This window comes from Ursus arctos, unplaced genomic scaffold, assembly GCF_023065955.2.
Source record: "Ursus arctos isolate Adak ecotype North America unplaced genomic scaffold, UrsArc2.0 scaffold_3, whole genome shotgun sequence".
NCBI classification, from domain to species: Eukaryota; Metazoa; Chordata; class Mammalia; order Carnivora; family Ursidae; genus Ursus; species Ursus arctos.
The window spans coordinates 57,456,906-57,475,864 of record NW_026622985.1 but is presented as its reverse complement, the minus strand read 5'-3'; the positions used below and the strand labels follow the sequence as shown (position 1 = coordinate 57,475,864).

General features: G+C 48.4%; 1 protein-coding gene across 3 annotated transcripts in view; it reads left to right on the top strand.

The window, feature by feature from the left end:
• SCRN1 (secernin 1) overlaps window positions 1-18,581 on the top strand; it is a 60,365-nt gene extending 41,784 nt beyond the window's left edge. For 2 of the 3 annotated variants that reach the window (XM_057304294.1, XM_057304295.1), the window contains 3 exons: window positions 1,038-1,232; window positions 3,669-3,834; window positions 12,498-14,958. In XM_057304294.1, coding sequence (XP_057160277.1) covers window positions 1,038-1,232; window positions 3,669-3,834; window positions 12,498-12,963 — 827 coding nt within the window. In that variant the 3' untranslated portion in view covers window positions 12,964-14,958. Of the gene's footprint in view, window positions 1-1,037; window positions 1,233-3,668; window positions 3,835-12,497 lie in introns of all 3 variants that reach the window. The other variant, XM_026508582.4, reaches the window with a different exon arrangement.
• Window positions 18,582-18,959: the final 378 nt, after the last annotated feature.

Genomic DNA, 18,959 nt, shown 5'->3' with positions numbered 1-18,959 from the left:
TACTGACCTTGTCTCTAGGAACTGGTTTTCAGGCAGTAATGCTTTTATTGCAGCTTGTGGTTTGAGCTCTCTCTCTACTTCATTCCCCAAGAATTTAGAAGATCAGAATACTCTCTGGAAGCAGCAAATACGGATGGCCTTTGTGAACCACAGCTCATAACTTCTTAGTGTTCTAGACAGCACTGGAAGCTGGAAGGCCAACTCGTCCTCAGGGTATTTGTGGCTGAGGCTTCGGAGAAGCCAGAGCGAGCCTGCCAGCAGATGGGAGAATTTCTGGCTCACCCTCGTCCATCAAGCCAAGTGTGCTCCGAGTACAAGCATTTCCGATTCTAGGCTTCTTTAGTCACGCTTATATTTTTATGAGAAAAAAATTCCCATAGAGTTTCCACACTCATACACGCGGACACACATGTACACACACACTTCTACGGATAGACTCAGAGACACGTATGTTGACAGGTGCACTCCAGTGTTGTAGAACCATTCATTATCAGTGCCACTGTGTTTTTCTAAATGTTGGGGCCTGAAAAAAAAAAAAGCTGAATGAAGAAGTATCATATTTGTATTTTCCAGAAATGATGTATTTGGGCTGAGGGTGGTGGTGGAGAGTGTTCGTTCAAGTGGAGGAAGGCTGAATTGGGGAAGGGGGATATCTATGGTTGTGGCATTCATTAAGTCTTGTTAGTAGTGCCGGGTCTCTTTCAAGAAAGCTTTCGCTTTTCTTGTAAGTAATAAATGCTTGGGGCTTATTTAGCCATAATGAGGGCTTCACATGTTTCCTTTTGAATGTGAATCGTAGATCAAGTGACCATTGCTCATTTAAGATGTGGTAATGCCCGGTCAGAACTGGTCACACCTTCTGGGAGGTCTCCTTAAAAGAGGATCAAGGATTGTGTGTTTCTGTCTTCAAAAACAGAATCGATTCCTCTCTGTAGTTAAAGTTCCCTTACAGAGAAGGGATTCCCTGTAAATTTCCATTTCTTGATTTAGTCTTTCTAAGCGTATCTCCAGCTAACGGGGCTTCGTGCTCTCTACAGAGGGAGTGAAGTGCATTTGCAATCAGCTTTCACTCACCACGAAGATCGATGCGGAGCACCCTGAACTCAGGAGTTACGCTCAGAGTCAAGGCTGGTGGACGGGCGAGGACGAGTTCAATTTTTCTGAAGTTTTCTCTTCAGCTGATGACCATCTAGACTGCTGTGCAGGCAAAGACAGCATAGAAAAGAAAGAAGGTGAGTTAGCACATCCCTTATGATTGTCCCTCTCACACCTGTTGTCTTGTAGCTATTCCAGAGAACGTGCCCGATCTTAGGAGGGTGAGCAGAGAGGAGGAGATGACAGTAGTCCCTGTACATAGAGACCGACCTGTGTGGATGCCTTTCAGGAGCCGGCAGGGTGATGACGTGCATCTCTTGTAGGCTGCTTCCTCATCCACGGGAGGTTCTTCTCCTTCTGGTGTTATTTCTCCTTTAAACGTCAGTGTCATTGTACTCGTCTTTATGGTGCTTATCGCAGCCTTCCTTCTACCTCAGCCGTTGTGTATCTGACTTAACGTCTTCCTATGTTTTCCTCTCTCATTAGCCTGCTGGGCCTGGAGGGCGGGGCACTGTCCTTTACGTATTGGGGGATCCCCTTGTGGTGCCCATTACGGTCTTGTGCTCCATAAACATTTGTTGAGTTCAACCGTTGACCTGGATTCTCTTCCCAAGCCCTCCGTCTTCCCTCTAGTTATTGACTCAATCAGAATCCAAATCTAGGTAAATGTGTGCCTGGATAGCTTGTTACTTTGGTGCCTGAGCAGAAAGCCTTCCAAAGAAATCACCGTGGCCACATTTGATATTTGCCACACAGTTGATACCTGTGTTTTGTAAGTTAAACCTGTGATCATTTAGAACAGGGGTTGGCAGACTATGACCCGTTGGCAGCCAGATTTTTTTTTTTTTTTAAGATTCAATTTATTTGACAGAGAGAGAGGCAGCGAGAGAGGGAGCACAAGCAGGGGGAGCGGGAGAAGGAGAAGCAGGCTTCCCGCTGAGCAGGGAGCCTGACGCGGGGCTCGATCCCAGGACCCTGGGGTCCCGCCCTGGTCCGAAGGCAGACGCTTAACGACTGAGCCCGCCAGGCGCCCCAGCAGCCAGAATTGTGTAAATAGAATTTTATTGGAACACCACCGTATGTGCTTATTTAGGGATCGTTTGGGACCGTTTCCACGCTAGAGTGGCATGGTTGCACAGTAAGTCACAACAGGGATGCTGTGCCCATAAGCCTGAAATATTTACTGTCTGGTTCTTTAAGAAAAAGTTTGCTGACGTTTAATATAGAAGAACACTTTAAGGCCTTTTGCTGTGGAGCTTTATTTATGGGTTCAGGGTAGGAAGATAAGAAAGTATCCATTTTAAAACTGGAACTTAAAAAAAAACTCTCTAAGAGTTAAAAAGAAAACAAGCTTGATAAAAGTATATAATACCATATGTGGTGTAGTCTTGCTAAAACATCAAAAACCTAAATCCGATGAAGCCTCTGGATCTAGCTACGAGTTTACAGGGAACACAGAGGATGGGGGAACATATTAAATAACACCAGGGGATGCCATCTGCAACGTTCGGACTTTGGGAAATTCTATAGGAGAAATGGCCTAACAAATAAAATGCAAGGGAGTAAAACGAGAGGCAGAGATTAAAAGAGATTTGACACATTATCAACCTAGTGGATCCTGATTTAAATCCATAAGCTCATTTATGAGACAATGAGAACATTCGAACACTGGGTAGTTGAAGAAATCAAGGCTTTTATTGTTAATATTTTTAGGTATGACAAATAGAAACTTATGAAAAGGATGGGAGTTGTGTTCGTGAAGTTTAAGGCACTTTCCCCCATGTGATGCTTTGATTCCATCTTTGTGAACACAGACCGAAAGAATAGTGTTTTAATGAATTACAAACAGAGGGAGAAAATGTAGAGCTGGGGTCCTGTGGAGTCAAGGAATCATTGACACATTTAATTGAAGTCAGAGCCAATAGTCATAATGGCTCTGAATATTCTAAATACTTCTCTAACTACTTCTCTAAATACTGCAGAGAGACCATTCTGCAAACATCATGTTGACTCCAACCAGCAAGAGTGTACAAGAGAGTGGGCTTCGTGGAGTGTGGATAGATTGCACGTACTTTCCTATGGATATTCTATTGCATACTGCGGTCATTGAGGAATTACTAAGTGCTCTAACAAAGAGACTGCAAAATAATATGGCTTAAAGAAAATGGAAGCTTATTTTTCTCCCATGTTATAGTCTAGAGCTACATGGACAGTCCAGGTCTGGTGGGTTATTCTGCCTGAACACAGGACTTCCATCTGTGGCCCACTTGCAGGCACGTCCTAGGCAGCAGCAAGAGGGGGGAAAAAGTGAAGGGCAAACCATCCTTTTTATGAGTGTGCAAGGAAGTTGCACACATGATTTCATCTCCCATTGGTCGGGATTTATCATGTGGCCACACCTCGCCACAAGGGAAGCTGGGAAATGTAGTCTGTAGCTGGGCTGTTATGTTCCCAGCTATCCATTCAAGGGTTCTGTTACTAAAAAGGAAAAGGAATGAATGGATTTTGGTTAACAACCTGCCACTGTTACAGCTTCTCTCTTTCTGTCTGTCTGTCTTTTTTTTTCTTTACAGAAAGCATCACTGTGCAGACTATGATTGACATCTTACGGGACAAAGCCAGTGGAGTCTGTATAGACTCCGAGTCTTTCCTTACCACAGCCAGCGTAGTGTCTGTTCTGCCTCAGAACAGAAGCTCGCCATGCATTCACTACTTCACTGGGACCCCAGATCCTTCCAGGTTTGTCTGAGACACAGTCGTGCGGGTAGAAAGTGTGTGCTTCCCTTGAAAGCAATAACTTCCTTCATTCAATAACTGTGTGCTACATTCCTGTACCTCCCCTTCTGTAGCTGAGTCACATTTTTCATTTGTGGTCCAATGTGGCCGAGGCAGCACAGAGAATTCGACTAAGGGAAGCTCTTGGCTTTAGTCATGGAGCCCGACATGGGGCTCGAACTCATTACCCTGAGATCAAGACCCGAGCTGAGATCAAGAGTCAGATGGTTAACCAACTGAGCCACCCAAGTGCCCTTAGTCACCTCATTTTTATGACATTCATGGAATCAAATTGTTTTAAATTCAACGAATATGTATTGAGTTGATATCATGGGCCAGGTGTTGTGCTATGTTTGAGGGATGCAAGCATACATAACACATATTGAGACAGATGCAGAAATGCCCAAGATTTCTGAAAGCACTTGATTCCTGTAAGTTAGGGGGAAAATTGTCCAGAGGCCATACAGATTGAAGCCACTGGCCACTTCTTAAGACGTTTTGTTTCAGGGGGTTGCTTTCTGCCCATGTACTTCAGCAAAGGGGTTGTACTGCTCAGTGTTTAAGAATACAGCCTGCAGAATAAACTGCCAGGATTTTGAAAACCATCTGTCTCCCTTAGTGGCTGGTAAGTTACTTAGCCTCTGTAAGCTTTAGTGTCTGTACTGTACAATGGGGATAATTCCGGCTCCTACTTTGTAGGCTTGTCGGGAGGATTAAATGAGATAATCCAAGTAAATACACAGTAGGTTTAACTTCTCTTTATTAAGACTGTCTGTGATTTGCCAGGCAGACAGCAGCCCTGCTCCCTGGGTATGTTCAGTCACATATACCACAAGTCACATCATCAGTGGTTTAGACATAACCATCCAATGGTTTCTAATTCTGTTCATTATCAGAATCACTTGGGGGAGTTTTTGAAAAATTCAGGTGCCTTGACCCAAACCTATTGTATCAGAATCTTTAAGGTGGGCTCAGGAATCTGTCAGCTAAGACTGATCCTCAGCCTGGAAAACTCTAGAAGACTTCTATTCCAGTAGTTTCACTGTTATTTTTAAGGGGTTCCATTGGCTGAAAACCATCATCAGTGTTTGAATATCGGGTGTCAGGTCTTTGGCTGCTACCAGGAAATCCGTAGCTGTTCAATTCCATTCCTTTTCCCGCTGTACGCATTTATTCTTCTCTTACTCTTTCAGGAATATAAGACAGTGATGGTGTCTAGCTAGGGACTGTTTCTTAGATGACTCAGGGGAAAAATCCCAATATTTCTCTTGACCTTTTGGCCTTACTTTTTCTTTTCTTTTTTCTTTTTTTTATGTTGAGAGAGAGAGAGAGAGAGAGCACATGTGCACAAGTGGGGTGGGAGGGAAGGGGCAGCAGGAGAGGGGGAGAGAGAATCTTAAGCAGGCTCCATACCCAGCATAGAGCCCAATGCGGGGCTTGATCTCACGACCTTGAGATCATGACCTGAGCTGAAACCAAGAGTTGGACTTTAACTGACTGAGCCACCCAGGTGCACTTCAGCCTTACTTTTTAAACTACTGCCAATATCAATAGATCCTTCTAGCAGGACCTGACTATTAAATTCAGTATAAGCTAGTTTTTAGTTTTTTAGTTTTTCATTCATTCATTTATTCATTCAACAAGACTTACTAAGCACCTACTATATACCAAATATCATGCTTGTTGGGTGCGAGGGATGAAGTATGTGCAAGGTAACAGGTGGCTTGGAGGAGGTGATGAAGGAGCAAGCTTCATGGAGGAAGGATCCCTTGAGGGCCAGGCGTTGTGGGAAGAGGAAGAATTTGTTAGGTACAAAAAGCAGGAATGACGTTTTGGGTAGAGGGAACATGTGCAAACGCAGAGAGCCCTGAAACAGTGTCCTGTTGTAGATTAGGTCTCCCCCCCACCCCCACTCCTCCAGTAAACGAGCAGCCATCCTCGCGTGGCCCTTCTGCTGGCCTCCCACCGTGAGCCTCAACTCCACGGTGTCCCAGCCAACCTCCCAGGATGCTCTCCTGTTTGACCCCAGCTGCCTTCTCTTGATCTTCTCTCCCAGTTCTCGATGCTTGATCTCATGGATGGCCTGGCTCTCGCCCCCTTTGTGGTCCACCCACTGCGGGGCTCGTCCTTCCCCCCTGTCATCTGGACTTCCCCTCGTGGACTCTGTCTTAGCCTGCCCCCAACGCTGGTGGCTCAGCCGCCTCTTGAGAACCACTCTCTGCTGGCTCACAGGGATACACGCGGGCCCTTAGAGCCCTGCTTTAAAGTGCCTGGAATGCTCTGCCCATATATTTGGACATGTTCATTAGGGAGCAGGAGCCTTTGAAGGCGTGGGGTGAACCGAAGAAGGCCTGTACCTCCCCTTTTGCTTCCGACGTCTCAGGCACCTCCTCCAGCCGCACTTAGAAGACGGCTCTGTGAGGCCAGGACGCCGATGGAAAGGACGGCCGTTTCCTAGACCGAAGTACACGGCCTCGTACAATTCTGCACTTGGACTGGGAAATAGCCTTCGAGTGTTGAATGTGGAAAATTTCCAGTAATTTTTAAAAGAAAATTATTCACGGTTAAATTAATTGAAAAGACCTTAAGGAAGATTAAGGGCTTTCTGGAAGACATTCATTGTTATCTTCCAGGGCTAAGTGAGCTGCATGTCGTACTGCGACTGTGAGAACTGTCACACATCGAACATTTCCATGTTTCTCTGTAATTGGGCATGTTTAACATTTTGTATTTTGTCAGCAGGAAGCGTAATTACCTACTCTTGGGCTTTTAGGTAGTAAATCGGGGAAATTTTAGCTGGCTTCTGCTGACGCTAAAAACATTAGAGAAATGTGTTCAGGAAGTCATTTCAGAGCAAGGGGCTTGCTGAAGATTATGATCCAAGGGCAAGACTGTGTTCTTTATCCCTCCCAATTAATGTTTGGAACCAAAGGACACGATCTGACTATTGTTCTGTCTGCCTCAGCACTTCTCTGCCCTTTGCTCGCCGCATTCATTACCATTTCCTTCTCTCGAAATAACTTGTTCTTGCATTCTCCTTTTCTCTTTCTCCTTCCCTCCTGGTATGTACCAGCTACTCTGCACGTTCGGGAGCTGAATGGAGAGGCAGAAGTCAGAGATTGAGAGATACAGGGAGATGCAGAAGACCTTTCATTAATTTTACTGAGAAGGCAGATTCCGTAATATTAATATTCCGCTGAGGTCACCCATGTCGTGACACCGACTGGCATTAGCGCTCTGGTTCTGACCTTTGCAAGCCATTTCCTCGGTGGAAGCCGGCACTTGCCAAAGCTTCAGCAACATGAAGAATTGGAGAGGAAGAGAGTAGAGAGGTCCCTTAGCACTTTGGCACTGTGGCATTCGGAGTCCTGCAGGGCGCTGGAGCCAGAGCTCATTACGTGCCTCTCTTGCCAACCCCTGTGTTCAGTGACATCACACTGGGAACTTGCCATGCGTCGCACACACCGCAGAAACGGGCAGACACACGAGTCAGGGCTTGTTTGTTTCAGATCTAGTTGTCCAACCGGCACATCACCCAGAGTCCCCCACCTCTGAGAAAGCCCACAAGCACTCAGCATACAGGATGGATAAATGAAGAAGGGGAGAACACTTAAAAATTTTCCATTTTAAATACCGGAAGGCTATTTCCCAACCCATTTCGCTAATTGTATTAGGCTGTGTACTTAAGCCTAGGAAACAGCAAATAGAGAGGACGCTCTAGGAAAATAGGGTGTTTGGCCTTCTTTAACTAATGGCGAAGAGCTGGGGAGATGCAAGGGACCTGGGGTGTGTGTGTGTGTGTGTGTGTGTTTCCTCCTCTTCTCCCAGTGTACTAAGCTTGAGAGGCTAAATTGGATTAACTGAGACTGTCTCATCTGGTTAATTCAAACGTAGCAATGAGGGGCCCCTCTTTGTTGGTGGAGACAACACTACGAGCCTTGGACACCACAGCTCTGGTGCTGTGCAGAGCACAGACGTCCACAGGGCTGAGCGCCCCATGCAAAATAGCACCCCTCCTTTTCATCCCGAATCCGTCCAGCACCATTCTTTCTTCTCTCCTACCCTACAATTTTGACTTCAAAACCTTCCAGAGCATCTGGATCTGGCCCTAAGCTTGTCCCATGTTCCAAAAGTGCTAGTTCTCTTTTCCTCTAAATAGAAAGGCTCTTCACTGCTAGGTTCTGCTCTCAGCCAGATGTGGCTGTGACTATGTGATTACAGTGACTCACAGTAAAAAGCCAGAGTGACCCATGCAGAGAGACACCTGCAATTGGGAGAAAACTGGCTCTTGGTTCTTTGGAGCTCGGTTGAAAGTTTAGCAGATTCATGCGAGCGGGAGCCGGTGCTGCTACCAGCCGTGTTCCAGACCCCCTCAGCAGATCTGCCGGGGACTCCAAGGCACCAGATAAGCCTGGCTTAGTTGCTAAGGGACTTTCTGCACCTTTGGTGAGAACAGAGCCATATTTGAGGTCTGACGTGCCAGCTGGCCACTGATAATAAAATTCCAAACCCCAAAGCACAAAAAGTGTTTTATTGTTCTGCACAATGTGTATAAAAAACCAACAGAAGAATGTAATGGTGAGAGGTAGTGGGGAAAAACTGACTTCAGTATTGGACGTCTGAATTTAGTTCTCCATCTGCCACTTATTGGGAATGTGCCTTTGCACCAAGCACTTAGCTGCTATGAGCCTCAGTCTTCTCATCTGTACAATGGGATGGGAATTTTTGCCCTGCCTTGTTCATTGCAGTATCCCTAGCACCTAGAACAGGTATCGGCCACTCAGTCATCACTGAGCACTTATTTACTGCTGAATGGATAAATAGGAGTACCAGGAGAACCGAATGCAGGTACTTTGAAAATTACGATACACTATAAAATGGTAGGGGTTTTCATGGTGATTTTGTTTTCCTTCCAAAAGAGAAAACAAATGAAAGGAAAACAGATTTTTTTTTTACACTGGCTCAGTGCATCTATCACAAAGTTTTGGAAGACAAAAAGGACAGATAAGGCAAAGACGCCTCTAGGGGAGCGTGTTTCTTGGCTCTGACTCCACGTGTCACCCAGGGCTGACATGCTGCAGACCTCTGAGCCAGACCTCGGGAGCCTCTGCTGTGTTTCTTCTCATCAGCCTGTGCCTTAGACCTTACATTTGTCTCAGGGAGAGCTGACGGTCGTGGTGATGTGGTTTCTTTTGTGTTGCTCATGGCTTCCTTTGTCTAATTGTCCCCCATGAGGCTGGATTGTCCCTTCAGAGTGGCTCAGCCAGCTTTAAACCTCCTCATTAACCAGCTGCTAGGCTGCCCTTTGCCACTGGAAGCACTTTCCCCTTCTGGTCCTGTTATCTTGTGTTCCTGTCACAGCGCATCATGGAGGGGCTGAATGACCAGGGCGAATTCCAGGGTAGGTGGCTTCTCTGAAACCAAGGGCGGAGCCGAACCAGCTTTCTGGAGCCCTCTCAGCCGTGTCCCGCATCAGAGCCATCCCTGGGACACCCTGGGAGAGCTCCGTATGTGTGACAAAGTTTGCCCTGCCCTGTCCGGGTGCCTCATGACCCCGGTGGCCGTTTTAGCTTTGCCACTGGCTGGACACGTGACCTTGGTCAAGTCATTTACTTTCTGGATCATTGATTAACATACATTCAACCAAGCGGTATTTAAGAAGCTACCACCTGAGCTTTAAGTGTGGGAAAATGTCAGAGATTCTTCTCACCTGTGGGGAAGTGTAGTGTGATTTTCTATAAGCCTTGGCAAGAAACCAGAAGGTTTGGGGACCACTGAGTTACCCACACTCTGCTTTTTTTGGATACGTAGGCACAAATAATGAAGGCTGAGTTGTAATTCCACATTCTGACTTAAATAAATATTAGTATTATTGCAGATTGTCATCAGCAGTAATTTTTATTCAATCTCAAATATCTTCCTTTAACCACTTGACAAATCTATGCCACGTGTTTTTAGCAGTTGAGGATGCCAGCTTCCTCACAGACTTTGGGGAAAATCTGTAGAGAGCTTTGGCTGCTTTAGAGTATTATGGGAACCTCCTCGGATTTATTACTTATTTTAAAAAAGAAAACCGATAGATGGGAAGGATAAACATATGGCGCTTCTTGTCTTAGGAAGGCCCCCAGACACCCTTACTGATGTTAAACTAACCTCCACGTTCCAGCGACGGTGGGGTGGGCTTCGAGTTACATGGAGTGTTCTGATTTTTACTACACTATGACCCTAGATACTGGATGCAGAAGACCACGACTGTGCTTACCGCGAACTTCTCGAAGTCAGAGTCACAAGTTCACGGGCTGCACAACATACAAAGAGAAGTTAAATAGGTTTAGAAGCTGGAAGGGACCTTAGAGATCACTTTAGTCCAGATGAGAGACAGAGAGGGAACACCAGTATGCCCACAGTTGGTCAAAGTAGAGAGGGGACGCCCACCCTCATTCTGAGTCCCAGCCCAGTTCCCTGCCCCCACTGTCATGAGTCAGGCAGATCTGGGATCTCCCAGACTGTGCCTCTCCTGGCCTCCAGAGCCACGGGTCTTGCCCACGGGGCCACTGTGCCAGAATGGCCCTGCGATGCATAGTCAAGTAAAGCCCTGCCAGAGGTCGAGCCTGTGCCAGCCCCATCGCCCAGCGTCAGCCCGCGGAGGCCCTGGCTCTGACCCTTTGTGGCCAGCACAGACCCTGCGGCTGAGAAGATGTGCGCTGTGCAGGCCCTGGGGTGCGCGGCAGGAGCCCAGACCCCGTGTCCCACAGAAGGGCCTCTGCGCTGGCCCAGGAGGATGCAGGGGAACGTCTGCTGGTGGATAGTATGCTCCGCACTGACTTGTCAGGAGCCCCGTATGCTGTTAGCCCTGAAGGGTTGGGTGCTTGCCGGCCATGAGGTTGTGATGTGAGAGACCAGAGGGGCCCAGAGGCAGTTAGGTCTGGATGGCCGTGTGCTGGACTCTCTTTCCTCTCGCCATTTCCCTCCTGCTTTCCCTCCCCTCCCCTCTCCTCCTGTTACCCTTTCCCAGTGACCCCTCGCGTGGCAGCCCTCACATTTGCAGAATCAACTGCGTGACTCATAGGATAATTCGACATTATATAATCAAAATTGCTTTTGACATTTTAAAGCTTCACATCGGTTCCTCTCGCCTTCGGTGGTCACCATGCAAAGTTGAGTGAAGGGGAGAGGACCGTGTGTGTTCAAGAGGCAGTGGCAGCTTGTGCCCTCTCGGTGCAGGGCAGCCCTGCTCTGTCCTGGGCAGGGAGGGTCCTCGGGCGGCCTTGGTGTGGTGCAAGTAGGCCGGCCCGCGTGCTGTGTGCTTCCCAGGAGATGGGGCTGAGGATGGGTCTGGTCTCCTGTAGGTGTTCGCATCAGCTGCAGAGAGCAGGGTACCTGGCACCTGTCCCTAGTCAGCGCCCTCCACTTTCCCAGCTGCGGGCACAAAGGTCCCACTGCTTTTACTACTCACAGTAACTTAGCCGGAGCCCAGTCTTGCGGAGTGACTTTGGCCTCTTTCTTCCTCTCCTGAGCCCTCTTTCCCTTGATAACCTCAGGGAACCAATCGAAGAGGTCACTTCTCATTAGAGATTTCCCCCACTATCCACAAGTTCGCTTTACCCCGCTTCACTTCTACGAAAGAAGGACGTTAGTACGGTACCCACTTTCACTAACCAAAAGAAATCCCAAGAGGATTTTTGCTTTTACGAAATGGTGATTGCTTCTTCCCCTTATGCCATTTTGGCTTACGAGAGGTTTCCGAGGAACGTTCTACCTTCAGGCACATTCTGCCTTCGAATAGCTGGGGAAGCCTGTTTCGTCTGGGTGCAGAGAGAGGACAAGGCCCTCTCCCTGTGTTACACTCGGCTGTGGTCTCCACGTACGCTGTTGGCTTGGGATCCTAGGATGCAGTTTTTTAGAAACATGTCTCTTTTGGTGTGTGTGTGTGTGTGTGGACATGTGCCCAGGTTTGCACAGATACACACGCACGCGAGCACACACACACACACACACACACACACAGCCATTTTTCCTAAGGTTCACCATCATGCCAGAGAGCTGAATGAGTTCTTGCATTCTTCACCTCCTGTGCCCAGAGCTCCACTTTCACACAACTGGGCTTCTGCTTCTCTGTAGTGTGTCCTCTCTGGGGACTCTGGAAACCTTTGTGTCGTCTGCAAATAAGGTAGAACCTAAAAAAAGGGAGAGAGAGAGAGATGAGGTCTCAGAGCCTTCCTTTCCAGGAGGCCACTTTCCAGCAAGCCATGGTAGAGAAAGGCAGAGCTCTTTCAATGCCAATGGATGGCCCGTTGCACCCTTTTCTCTGGACACTATGTGTCTGTTTGCCTGACTTTACATAACTGAAAGTCGCCTCTCAATTGGTCCTCCCAGAACAGAGCCAGTCTGTTTTGATGTCTCCTTGCTGTTAATAGAAGAATTTGCAGCTGGTAAATGACAGTGTTACTAAAATATTTACTAAAATATGCAGTGGTGTCTCTGTCTTGGCACCCACCCCCACCCACCCTCACCCCACCCCCACCCACCACGAGCTGGCTCAGACAGTGTTCGCTGAATGAAAGCACAGTCTGGTGTCCTCAGGCCTCAAGCTCAGTTTGGCTGAAGCACCTCTCCTTTCTCTCCAGGTCCATATTCAAGCCTTTCATCTTTGTTGATGATGTAAAACTTGTCCCCAAAGCACAGTCTCCTTGTTTTGGGGACAACGACCCTGCCAAAAAGGAGCCTCGGTTCCTGGAGAAGCCAGACCGCCGGCATGAGCTGTACAAGGCCCATGAGTGGGCACGTGCTGTCATCGAAAGTGACCAGGTGAGCCTGGCGCCAGGCCCGCAGAGGGGGGCGAGGTCTGTGACAGGGGAGGCAGGGGAGCGGTTATGGAGCTCATCATTTTCCTCCTCGCCAGCTTGCCTCCTTCCAGAAATCCAGGTGCCCGAGGCCCTTCCTAGAAGGCTGCTGTTAATTTTTCCAGCCAGTCTCTTGAATCCAAATGAAACAGACCCTGCACCTGTGATGGTGTTCCAGAACTCCGTGGGCTCGGGATATCCCTCTTTCATTTACTGTTTACCTAGGAATAACAGAAATGTGGGGTTCTAGCAGGGATAACTGCTTTTCTGCTGTCCAAAAATCTTTGTATACTTTTGGATGTAGAAAGTTGTACAAGACGGCAAAACTTCAGTTAAAGGTGCCGTCATATGTTGTGAAAAAAGGCGACTGTCCTTATGCCATTGACCTTGCACACTTAAACACAGCTAAAACAGAAAATTTTATGTTATGTGTATTTTACTATAATTTTAAAAAGTTTTTTTAAAAGATTCTCAAATTCCGAGTTTTTTAAAAAAAGTGATTCTTCAATGTGCAACCCCCCCCCCCAAGCTTTGGTAAATGAAGTTACAAGACATCAGTTCAAGCAAGACAGCCATCAGTGATGGATCACGTATAAAACCCAAGCCTCTGTTTTGCTGAAGGGAAGGGAAGGGAAAGGAACACGGTTGTTAAATGCCCATCTGCCTCCCACACATGTATTTAACAACTTGAAGCGGGTCCGGTTTGTCCTGAAGAAAAGGACACCTTGTAGATAAACTGGTGTCTGCATTGCGTGGACTGGGCGAGCTTACTTTCTCATGCTTAGCCTGGTGGACTCTATGAAAAGCGTAGAGAGAAGGGCAACATCAGTAGTAAATCCAAGGGAATTCAGAAAGAATCTCCGAGAAGGGCAGTCTCACTACCCCTAGCATTTGCTTTTCCGTGCCACACAAATGACCGTTTGGACGTGTCAAAGTCATGGTGTTTTCACATCCGCCTTCCCTGCCGAACGTCTCCCTGGAAGTGTGAGCGCGGCCACCACGCTGCACTGAGTTTTGCTGGGGCTGTCCACCTCGCTTCCCGACTGTGCGGGTTTTCGAGGCGGAGGACAGCAAGCCCCGAATAAAAATGCCACTCGGTGCATGGTTTTGCAGATATTTGACAACCAGAAGGCAGAGGGAGAAAGGGCTGTGTGTTTGAGCTGTTGTACACAAAATGTCAAAGAGATAAGACTGATGGCATTGGGTGGGCTTTGACACTGAGAAATGACCGTTGGTTTGAGTCAAAGCCGTGTTAGGAAGTGGCGGATGGGTGGTGACAGCAGCTTCTCCGTGCTGGGATGAATTGGGCCAATGAAAGCTTTTCACAGTCATCCACTGTAAGTGCGTGGAAGAAATCTCACCACTTCAGAACAAAAGTAAGTTGGGGGATAGGTGTGGCACGTGCTTATTCACTGATCCATTTATTCATGCCACGAACAGTCATTGGGAATGCCTACTGTGTATCCCAGGCATTGGAGCACAGGGATGAGCTCAGTTCTCTCAGGAGATCATGGTCTAATGGTGGACGCGGGCAAGTAGACAGACCCTTACAAGACAGGAAAAGAACAGCCATGGCCGAAGTAAAGGCATTGACAGGGAGCCCCGAGGAAAGGTTCAATGAGGCCTGGAGATGGGTACGGGAAGAGCAGGGTGGAGTATCACAGGTTGGAAGAATGCAGTTAAGTCAGTCTGGCTGACGGGAAGGGAGACGTGGGGGCCATGGCCGGAGGTGAGGCAAGCAAGAGCCTCATATGTTACAAAAGGCCTTTCCTGAGTGTCTCCCGGGAGTCTGGATTTTATCCTGAAGGTAGCAAGGAGTTAAGGACGCCAAGCAGAGGAGTACCATAACCACACTGGCATTCTAGAATGGTCCCTGTAGCTGCTGTGGGGAAACAGATTGAATGGGGATGGGTGGGTCCCTGGGAGGCTTTTTTGTCCCCTGTAGTGACCTGTGCTGTTTCCGTCCTTCCTCAGGAGCAAGGTCGTCAGCTGAGAAAGACCATGCTGGAACTAGAGAAGCAAGGCCTGGAGGCCATGGAAGAAATCCTGACCAGCTCTGACCCCCTGGATCCCACCGAAGTGGGGGATCTTTTCTATGACTGTGTTGACACGGAGATTAAGTTCTTTAAGTGAAGTAAGCATTCCCTTTCCCCTTCTTATTTAAATGTTCCCACCTTACTAAATTACCAGCAAAACAAACCTCTCCTGTGTGAGTAAAATGAGAAAGTTCAGATGTGTTAAAGTCACACTCTTGTGTTCTGCCTTGAAGCTCAGCGACGACCCCTTCTCCTACCACGTGGCTTCCCTTCTTTTGCAATGTAACGCGTCTCCATTTGCCTGTCGTTCGATTGTATGACTACTTGTGGATTTGCAGCCGCTCTCATTGCATCTCAGTGACAGTGGACACATGAGCCTTCTCACAGAGGACGAGCGTTCATCAGGCCTCGGAAGGGGGCTCCGCAGTGCTAAGTGTGCAGGAAGAGCAGAATCGTTGGAAGTCTTAGTCTTTCTTTCCATACTGGTTTCTTCCGGGTTAACAAAAGGCCAGGGCTCTTGTGTGGGTGGTTGAGGGAGAAGCTTCCAGGCCTCCCTTCCCAGGAGTGCATGCCTGTCATGCAGAGTGTTCTCCAGATGGGTCCGCTGAGGGACAAAACCAATGGGGAGGAACAAAGGGGGCCCCTCTGGGATCCCAGCTCATCCCAATTCCCGTGATCCTAGAGAGCCCGGCTTCTCTACACCGCACGTGTGTGCGGGGGACCCGTAGACGGCCCCTGCGCGAGGGAGAGCTGGTTAGCCGAGTTAGCTAGAAGTGCCAGCGTTAGAGATTGGGAGGCGGCCGCACCGGTGGCTTCCCCGCACCACTGTGTGGCTCTCCCCAAAGGCCTGAGGCTCTCCCTGCACTGTAGCATGCCACCCTTGGATGTGGCTTTGTGTAGAAACGATTTCAGGCCTGGTTATGGCCGTCTACTTCGGGGTTAATTAAATGGCCCTATGGCCCAGTTCCACCCCACAAAGCTGAGACTTTCTCCAGCTCGTGAGGGAAAGAAAAGGAGAAATTCTTGACTGTTTAGATTTCAGTTAAAGTAGCTGGAATCGGAGCAGCGACTAGATTATCTCAGCAGAGACTTTAATTAAACTGATTTGTTTCCAACGTCGTGTTCACACGAAGGATTTGACTTTCCACCAGAGCATAGAAGAGCGTGTGAGGAGGGCCAGATGGGCTCAGCATTGGGAAGACAGAGGGCAGGGAGGTGACAGATGGACGCAGAAGCATTCCGCTGCGGGGTAGCGACCCAGCCCCCGGCCTTCCTGCCCAGCTCGTTACATCCCACAAGCTGCGTAGGGTGCCGCTGGCTCTCCCCGGCCCTTCCCCTTATTACCAGTCGCTGCTATCGGAGTGAAGGTGGCCGGAGGGGGCAGGCGTCGGGGGGCTTCGCTTGGGCCGCTGAAACTCGAAAGCACTGGGAAATGGACCCGGGGGCAGAGATGATGAGCAGATGCGTAAGCAGGGGTAGCCGCTCGCGGAAGGACAGCAGCTTCCTTGCTCCGGCCTCCCCTGGGCCGTGGGGGCCCAATCACGCTTCGTCACTGGTAGGGAGTTGCAAGTGGAAGAACTGTGAGCGTCAGTAATCTCTGAAGTGACCTGGGGTTAGGGACTCTGCACTGGCGGCGGTGCCCCGCACGCCACGCGGGCTGGAAGGGACGTGGTCCCACACGCATATGTGGGCACGGAGGGCCGCGGGTCTTATCGGAACGCATCCTGCGGCTGCTCACCGTGTCTCGTCCAGGGCTTTCCCTGTGCGTGAGTGCAGGGCTTCCTTCTAGAGGGAGCGGCCATCCCCAGGGCGTCTGCTTACAGATGCTAAGGCAGGGGAGGGTGAGGCTTGGGGCAGGGGGTGGGGGGACACAGGTACTTCACTGCCCCTCAGTCCACCTGCTCGGGGGTTATTTAAGACAAGGTGATGTGGAAAATCACCCTCAAATTTCACCACATGGTTCACCTCCACGTGTTATAGAAACATTTCGTCAGACCTGACAGGTCAGAGATACCCAAGGTGATCTGGGTTTTCCCGAAAGAAGTCTAATGAGGCTAAATTACACAGAGGCCCGCTTTCATTATTACGGGCCACACAGAGGTCACGGAGAACCCATCCAGCCAATGCCATTCCCTAGCCACTGTGAAGTGGGAAATACAATGGCTACTTCTGTTAGGGGACATTTGTCCAGCAACTCAAAGAAGGGCCAACCCTAAATGAGAATTTGTCTGCATGTCACAATTGTGATGCCCCTGTCTTACCACCAGGGGGCGTGGCAGCCCTCCATGGCACAGCCTGGCAGACGTTAAATGGGGCTGGGATGCTTCCATCCAGCACAGAGGGGGTTCTGTGTACAGTCAAACCCCCAATAATAGCAGTGGACGGATTCTTTGTGCCTTGGGGGTTGTGGGGGAAAGACAGGAAGAGAGTAAGAAATCTGCTGATGCAGCTGGACTCACTTCTAGCGACTTTTCCTCTACTTCCGTCAACTGCTTAAAATATGTTGCTGGAGTTTGAGCAGGCTGTTGGGGAGATGTTTCTTTTTAAATGCTCCTAACAGACGCTGCTTTTGAGAAATGCTTATCATTACGTGGATGATTTCTTGACCAGGGATTGCTTTTCTAAAGGCAGTGTGGGGAAATGAATATTCAAGATGAACTATGAAAGCAATGTTTAAAGGTCAGTGTGTAAATAGCTTCCTGAAATACCATTTGTGTATCCATTAAGACTTGGATGGGGGAGCTGTGCATGCTTTGTGCAGAAAGAAGACATGGCCAGGATGGAATTTCTCCCCTATTCCCATGCCCCATAACCAAACATAAGCTACTTAGTCTTGTCTAGTGGGTGGGATTTACCATAGAAGAAGACAGCCCTCGTCCTCTAAGGGGAAAGAGGCTGCAGTAGAAGTAAATTAGCGAAGCAGAGTAGTCCTCTTCATTCTTGGAGGTTGGTTTGGAATTCTAGGTAGAATTCTAGGTAGAATAAGGCTATACTTGAAATTATGGTGATTCTTTAGCGCCCAGTAACATAAGACTCAGTGTTATTATTAGGAGGAGTTTTTCTTATAAGCTGACAGAGCAGGTGTATGCCTATTAGATATTAGCAGTGAAGTTCCTTCGCTACTGGGTGAATTGTTAGGTATAAAAAATAATTACCAACCAGGCAAACTACTTTGCTCCCTAACTTATGTCATCCCACATTGGTATAGGTATTCCACCGCTCTGACTGGCCCAGGAGGGAAGCCAGGTGGGACCAGGGTGTCTGCTAGGAACCCACGAACTGCATTCTTGACTGATGAACAGTCAGGCCGTTCGTAGGGGAGGTCTTCAGCTGAGCTCTCAGCTTTAGGAAGGAAGCACATGGAAGAAGGAGGGAGGGGAGCCCCCTAGCTGGCCATGCTTGTATGGAGGGGGAGGAGTGGCGGGCCACATGCACGTGCTGTCCCAGCACCACCCTGTGCCTCCCTGTGGCTGTGACATTTCATTCTGCACAGTCCCAAGTCCCAGCTCTCCTCCTTATGGCTTGTGTCAAATGTGCTTTATCTGACTGACTTCAAACATTCCGAAATGTCACATGCAGATTTCTCATGGGAATGAATATGTACGCGTTTGCAATCATGTTGTGAGAAGTTAAATGTGTGAGCTGGAAAATGCTATTGGCAGGGAATACTACAAAAGAAAATCTTTCTGTTTCCTGCAGTGGGAACTGATTGTGTAGTCTTAACAGCCTTTTGTACAAATATCTATGAACCAGATAACTTCCCTATCTAGTGCTTGCCCTTGGAATTGTCTCTAAATACATCAAGCATACAATAAAAAAACAACAACAACAACACTGAAGTGAATGTCCTTGTGTTTCATGAATAAATGTGGGCATCAGTCATAAAATAGAAGATGTACGAAGGGGGATATAGTTTTCTGACTGGAAGCTTCAGAAAACCCAGTCAGCTCAGCATTTCCAACATGGCGTACGGTTCTGTGGACAACTCACTCTTTAAAAATAAACACAGAAGCACAATGAGGCACCGCTTCACACCCATCGGGATGGCTGCTTTCAAAAAAGCAGAAAGTAACCAGTGTTGGTGAGGATGTGGAGACCCTGAAGCCCTTGCACAGTGTTGGTGGGGGTATAAAATGGCGCAGCAGTATGGAAAACGGTATGGCCGTTCCTCAAAAAAGTGAAAAAGATAGAATTAGCATAGAACCAAGAA